Here is a 7,589-nt window from a genome sequence, read left to right as displayed (position 1 = left end):
GCAGTAAGACATCTTTACTCTTATACACAAATCCTCTTATAATAAAGGCCAACATACCATTTGCTTTCCTAATTGCTTACTGTACCTGCATGTTAATTTTCAGTAATTCGTGTGCAAGGACACCCAGGTCCCTCCGAACACCAACATTTCCCAATCTCTCACCATTTAAAAAATACTCTGCTTTTCTATTTTTCCTACCAAAGTGAATAACTTCACATTTCTCCACATTATATTCCATTTGCCATGTTCTTGACCACTCACTTAGCCTGCCTATATCCCCTTGAAGTCTCCTTGCATCCTCCTCACAACTTACATTCCCACCCAGCTTTGTATCATCAGCAAACTTGGATATATTACATTTGGTCCCCTCATCCAAATCATTGATGTAGATTGTGAATAGCTGAGGCCCAAGCACTGATCCTTGCGGTACCCCACTAGTTACAGCCTGCCAACCCGAAAATGATCTGTTTAATCATACTCTCTGTTTCCAAAAGCTTCCCCACTACCAAGGTCAAACTGGCTGGCCTGCAGTTGCTGGGTTTATCTTTACACCCTTTTATGAAAAATTGTGTAACATTTGCAATTCTCCAGTCCTCTGGCACCACCCCCGTATCTAAGGAGGATTGGAATATTATGGCCAGTACCTCCGCGATTTCCTCCCTCAATTCCCTCAGCACCCTAGGATGCATCCCATCTGCTCCTGGTGATTTATCTACTTTAAGTACAGCCAGCCTTTCTAATATCTCCTCTTTATCAAGTTTTATCCTATCAATTATCTACCTCCTCCTTTACTATGTCTATGTCAGCATCCTCTTCGTTGGTGAAAAATGCAAAGTACTCATTTAGTACCTCAGCCATACCCTCTGCCTCCATGCATAGGTCTCCTTTTTGGTCCCTAATCAGCCCCACCCCTCCTCTTACTACCCTTGTACTATTTGTATGCCTATAGAAGACTTTTGGATTACCTTTTATGTTGGCTGCCATTCTATTCTCATGCCCTCTCTTTGCCCCTCTTATTTTCTTTTTCACTTCTCCTGTGACCTTTCTATACATAGACTGATTCTCAGATGTATTTGCAATCTGACATCTGTCATACGCACTCTTTTTCTGCTTCACCATATTCTCTATTTCTTTCGTCATCCAGGGAGCCCTGACTTTAGTTGCCCTGCCTTTCCCCCTGGTGGGAATGTACCTCAACTGTACCTGAACTATTTCCTCTTTAAAGGCAGCCCATTGTTCCATTACAGTTTTGCCTGCCAATCTTTGATTTCAGTTTACCCAGGCCAGATCCGTTCTCAGCCCACTGAAATTGGCCTTCCCCCAGTCGGGGAACATAGGGTCTAATGAGAGGGCGGAACTGAAAGAAATCAGTACTTGTAGGGAAATGGTGTTGGGGAAATTGACGGAATTGAAGGCTGATAAATCCCCAGGGCCTGATAATCTACATCCTAGGGTACTTAAGGAAGTGGCCCTAGAAATAGTAGATACATTGCTGGTCATCTTCCAAAATTCGATAGACTCTGGAACAATACCCGTGGATTGGAGGGTAGCTAATGTTACCCCACTATTCAAAAAAGGTGGTAGAGAGAAAACAGGGAATTATAGACCGGTAAGCCTGACATCGGTAGTGGGGAAAATGCTAGAGTCCATTATAAAAGATGTAATAGCAGAGCACTTGGAAAACAGTGACAGGATCGGACAAAGTCAACATGGATTTACAAAAGGTAAATCATGCTTGACTAATCTACTGGAATTTTTTGGGGATGAAACTGGTAAAATAGATAAGGGAGAACCAGTGGGTGTGGTGTATTTGGACTTTCAGAAGGCTTTCGATAAGGTCCCGCATAAGAGATTAGCGTGTGAAGTTAAGGCACATGGGATTGGGGGCAAGGTATTGACTTGGATAGAGAACTGGTTGGCAGACAGAAAGCAAAGAGTTGGAATAAACGGGTCTTTATCCGAGTGGCAGGAAGTGACTAGTGGGGTACCGAATGGCCTACTCCTGCTCCTATCTTCTGTGTTTCTATGTTTCTAAACATTTTTACTCTAGATTGTTCCCTGTCCTTTTCCATAACTAATCTAAATCTATGATTACTGTTCCCTAAATGTTCACCTACTAACACTTGCTCCACTTGACCTACCTCATTCCCCAGAACCAGATCCAGCAATGCCTCCTCCCTCGTTGGGCTGGAAACATACTGATCAAGTTCTCCTGAACACACTTCAGAATTTCTTCCCCTTCTCTGCCCTTAACACTATTACAATCCGAGTCTATATTAGAATAGTTGAAGTCCCCCATTATTACTACTCTATAGTTCTTGCACCTCTCTGTAATTTCTCTGCAAATTTGCTCCTCCATATCTTCCCACTATTTGGTGGTCTATAGAATACACCTATTGTGTAATGGCACCTCTATTATTTCTTAACTCTAGCCATGTAGATTCTGTCCTTGACCCCGCAGGACATCCTCCCTCTCCAGCACTGTAACAGTCTCCTTGACCAATACTGCCACACTACCCCCTATCTTTCCTGAACACTTTATAACCCTGCCCTATTTTTGAGTCAGGTCTCAGTTGTTGCCACATCATATTCCCATGTGGCTATTTGTGCCTGCAGCTCAGTTACCTTGTTTACTATGCTTCATGCATTCACATACATACACTGTAAACCCATCTTAGTCCCTCCTGTATTCTCTTAGTTTGACCCCACCTAATTGCTTACTATTTCTCACTTTAGTGCTTTCTGCCTCTCCCAATTATGTCTTCAGCGTGCTCCTAAAGTGTTTCACATTCAATTAATCAATTTGAAATGTAGTTGTTATGTAGGTAACCACAGCAGCCAGTCAGTGTTGTTTTGATTGCAGGGGAATGTCAGCCAGAACATCTCCCTGCGAATTTTTATAAAAAGGCCAGGGGCCCCTTAAGATCAACCCGAACAGGCAGATGAGGCCTAGGTTTAGATATTGTGTCACCCTAGATTATATCTTTGAAAGGTTTTAATGACAGCCTATATAGTCAAGACCTTAAGTGGGGCTTGAAGCCACAACCTACTGACCCAACGGCAAAAGTGCTACCAATTGACCCAAGATGGCACTAACAGGAGTAAACACCATTAAGGGGAAGCTGGATAAACACATGAGGGAGCAAGGAATAGAAGGAATATGCTAATAAGGTTAGATGAAGAGGGGTGAGAGGAGGCTTGTGTGGAGCATAAACACTGGCATTGACCAAAAGGGCCAAATGGCCGGTTTTTGTGCTGTACATTCTATGTAATTTGATATCATATTCACAAAACATTAAGCTACAATTAAAACATGTAATACTACTTTATCTACCGCTTACATATCACTTTGTCTGCTGGTTTAAATTGTCTATGCGATTGCACGTTTCCATCTTCCACTCATTCAGATCCCTTGAAATGTTAGCCCTACCCCAGCTTCTAAGCTTCTAGCCCAGCTTCTCTCAGGTGGATGTCAAAGATCGCATGGTATTATTTCGAAGGAGAGCAGGGGAGTTCTCCCTGCTTTCCTGACCAATATTTATCCTTCAGCAAACACCTAAGAACAGATTGTCTGGTAATTAGCACATTGCTGTTTGTATGCAAATTAGCTGCTGCGTTTCCTACATTACAATAGTGACTACACTTCAACAAGTACTTCATTGGCCGCAAAGCGCTTTGGAATGTCCTGAGGTTCTGAAAGGCGCGATATAAATACAAGTCTTTCTTTCTTAACAAATCCTGATTGGTCGAAATCACCTGCCTAGGTTTTAAAAATCTCCCAATCTATACTTTACTAGTGTTCTTCTATTTCAGCACTGATTCAATACATCATGTAATCAGACTCCTGACTGCTATTCTGCTCCCCATTGTGTAATTACAGAAGGGTACTCAATGCAGCCTACACAAGGGGCTCCGTGCCAGTCATTCCGAGCTCTCAGCACATTAATGACTACTTTTCTTTTGAAAATTGTGAGAAAAAAAACTCGCAAAATTGGGTACAAGTTGTTCCGTTTACCTGCGTAACAATGACATGGTTGCCAAATAGTCTCATCTTGTGTATTTTATGAGTTAAGTGGTAGATGGCTTGGGAAACTTTTAAGTTTTAACACAAACAATGAAATTCTACAAAGCTCCAGAACAAAGCTCAAGCTGGTTATAAAATCGACCAAACTCCAAGAATACATCAATCTCTTGCAACACTTTCTCCAATGAACCTATTTATTATTATATATATATATATATTCCTACCAGGTTAGTACAGCTAGCCTAGCTGCTGGATTTTCCCTTATGAGAGTGGGAAACATTGTATTACTAGAAGAGAGTCATTAAGTTCAATTCAGTTACTTTATGAATGGGAGTGATGTCACTGTAACGGAATGTTATGCTGTCAGATGAGTGGGAGTTGTACTTTGTTGAGTTGTACGCAAAATATCTATTCCCAAGCTGGATAGGAATGAGTTATCAACTGAAACTCATTAAGTGCAGGCTCTCCACCTCCCTTGATAATCTTCAGGATTTACCAAGTAAAGCAGAGCTTCCATTGTTATTGCCCAATATTTATATGCCATGTGTAACTATAGCAAACTCGCTGATTTCTGTGGTCTTGGACAGACTGGAAGCAGTTACGATGCCACCTTTTGGTCATCTGTCTTAATTTCTCCTTATGTGGCTCGGTGCCAATTTTTTTGTCATATAATACTCCTGTGAAGCACCTTGGGCCGTTTTATTACGTTAAATGCAAGTTGTTGTTGTTGCCTAGCTGCTAAGCTGGTTTGTTCCTCCACCGGTCAAAGTATGGGAGGAAGGGAAGTAGCCTAAATAGGGCGAGTAGTGATTGATGATAGAAGTTAGAAAATAACGAGGTGCTTGACAAGGTCTAGCTCCAGGTCAGGAAAAAAATTGGTTTTAATTCTTTGAAGTGTGACCGACCGATGCTTTCCAAACATAGAAAAAAGATACTCGTGACTTGACTAGATGAAATGATATTTTCTATATAATCCACTGCTCTTAAAGTGTTTTACTGAAATCATGATGTTGAATACTTTATTGATGTCGCATTGGCGGAACTTGGAGAAAAGTTATTAATGAAAACACCTTTCTTTCTGCAATGTCGAGTTCGGTGTGGTTAGTGTATGGTCAGGCTCTGGGATTTCTGCCATTGGAAGCCCCTATAACAATGTTGTAATGTTGCTGCTCTCATCACTTGCAAAACACGACAGTCAAGCAATGATTTTCATAAACTGAATTTATTAATCAGATGCAATTCAATATATCCAAAAACGAAGTACAAAAATGCATTAAAATAGTAATAACCCCCCCTCCCATTTATGACTAATCCTACAAAAGGACTAAAATAACTAGTCCACATTTAAAATACACATTTTGAAGAGTAGGTCTACGCCGGAGATCTTCACTAAGGACAGCAGCTGCACTTGTCGCTGGCTCCTTTGCACACGCAGCCCTGGGCACATTTGCTGCAGCCGACGGGACAACAGGCGCAGCAACCTGGAGAGAGAGGGAGAAAAACAGAGAGCGATGAAGGCCTAACACTGCACAACACAGGTCTCAAGTTACAGACAGACGGAGACAGGAATCACAGTTGTTACATTCGGAGGTCGCTTCCTGACGCGGTACAAACACGTGAGCGCTGCGGGAATCCGCCATCTCGAGCTGGGTAGAAATTATCCAGAATTAACTAAATTATGACCCAACCTACACCCCTCCCCCACACACTATAAATTAAGACAACAACACTACTGGGTAAACTTTTAAAAACTACACAGTTAAACAAAAGAGAGATGTGAATGATCTATTTAGACGAAATCTGACACTCCTCCCCTCCATAAAAGATCAATAGCAGCATCTCTGAAAAGGACAGCCCACCCACTCAGCCTTAACCCAGATCCCCGGAGTCAGTTACACTTACTCTTCTTGCACGATGTGCACTTGCAGTCTTTGCATTTACAGTTGTTTTCGCAGTTACAGGAGCCGCCTTTTTAAAAAAAAAACAGAATTACAATTATGCTGGTTGAAAATGAAAAGCACAGAAACAGTTCCGAGCCATTCGGTCACATCACTCACCCTGGTTACACGTGCAAGGAGCGTCAGACATCCTCTCAGCTTTCTCTAGTTGTTTTCTGTGGAGACGGTTCTGTTCAATCACAGCAGTTGTTGTACAGTCATTGCCGGAAGACTCTATTTATAGGGCGGCATCTGGGCTCTGAGACCGAGTGCAAACTGCAAAACCGAGCGCAAAGGATATGGCCGCTGCACACGGTGTCGGCTGTAGCGCTGTGTGCAAACCAGGGCTTGCTGCCAGCGCCGAGTGGAGCGCGGCCCGGACTTGCACTGTCTGTACTTGGCGCTCGGTTTATTACGGTGGGGTAGTCTCCTTGGTGACCAATGCACCGTTTCCCACATAGGTTCACGGCGCTCCCTCTGCACCCGCTACTTCCACCAGCACTCGTGCAGTCAGGAAAACAGCAGGCGATGCAGTTTAAAAATATATATCACCACACTCACCGTTTAGAAACTGCCCTCCCCACTGTTATCTGACACACGTGGGACATTCATTTATTTGAGCAGAAGCCGGGTCATGGGGGAGGGTGATGTGTCCACATTTTGGGGGGAGGGGGATTATTTCTCCCACTGAATCCTGTAACTGCCCCAATATCTCTCCCCAACACTTTATAAGCGTCCCCTCCTCTGTCAGAAGGTGTTCCCTTCAAGGTTGTGCAGTTTTATTAATTACAACTTTCTAATTTAGACATTGTGTATAAGGGGATCTGTTTGGCCGCTGAAGTGAGTCTCTCTGGTGATTCTGTGTGTGGGGGGGTTGTTAAACCAGGTCGCTGTCCCCACCCTCGCTTCATTGAGCTCTCTTGAGTAAACAAACTGTAGGAGGCGAAGGTTGAACGGCCGGAGCCGGTGCCCGATGTCCCAGTCCGCAGAGGGATTGCACACGACACACTGCAGACCGAGAAAAGACATCAACATTTCAGCCCGAGCCAGCTTTTTCCACACGGGTTCTGCTAACAAGGCGATGACATCGCACTTTTGCACACAAGAGGAATACAAATTAGAATCAGTAAACAAACAAAGCAGGAAGGTTTCAGACCGTCTCGTGGTTCGGTGCTGGTAATTTTCCCTCATGTGCTTCGTGCTTTTCCGATCACTGTGTAAATTGTAATGAAACATTACAGCTCTTTCAGTTTGTTTTGAACAACATGAGCTTTTGAGCACGTACATTGAAACGCGTCACGATTTCACAACTAACTATTGGGAAGTAACAAAATGTACCGAATTCTGAATGAAATGACCACACTGCAGTTTGCACACGGGCTCGAGTCCACAAGTCAAATACGGAGGAGGGAAAGGGCATTTGGCCCATTTAACCTCGTCTATCTAGTTTTTTTTAAACTTTCGCCGCGCACCCTGTTATGCGCAGGCACCGACCTTGGAAACCAGCGACAGTTAACCGGCGGGTTCAAAAAAGCTGACCTCCAAAACAGAGCCCTGTGAGATACAGTAACACCGAGATCACTGCCTGGCAGTAGGCTTAATCTGCCAGCTGTGGCTCAGTGAGTAGC

At 43.4% G+C, this 7,589-nt stretch overlaps 1 protein-coding gene across 1 annotated transcript; it reads right to left on the bottom strand.

Annotated features, from left to right (window-relative positions):
- Positions 1-5,227: 5,227 nt before the first annotated feature.
- On the bottom strand, positions 5,228-6,223 carry LOC147116355 (metallothionein-1-like). The gene is made up of 3 exons (XM_085991211.1): positions 6,082-6,223; positions 5,927-5,992; positions 5,228-5,505 (listed from the first exon to the last, which is right to left on the bottom strand). Exons 1-3 carry the CDS (start codon positions 6,110-6,112, stop codon positions 5,414-5,416), a joined length of 189 nt encoding a protein of 62 aa, XP_085847337.1. The 5' UTR covers positions 6,113-6,223; the 3' UTR covers positions 5,228-5,413.
- Between the last annotated feature and the right edge of the window lie 1,366 nt (positions 6,224-7,589).

Source organism: Somniosus microcephalus, chromosome 6 (genome assembly GCF_052327205.1).
Source record: "Somniosus microcephalus isolate GS21.2 chromosome 6, FLI_Smic_1.0, whole genome shotgun sequence".
NCBI lineage: Eukaryota > Metazoa > Chordata > Chondrichthyes > Squaliformes > Somniosidae > Somniosus > Somniosus microcephalus.
Note: the sequence above shows the minus strand (reverse complement) of the source record. Positions and strands in the feature narration are given on the sequence as shown.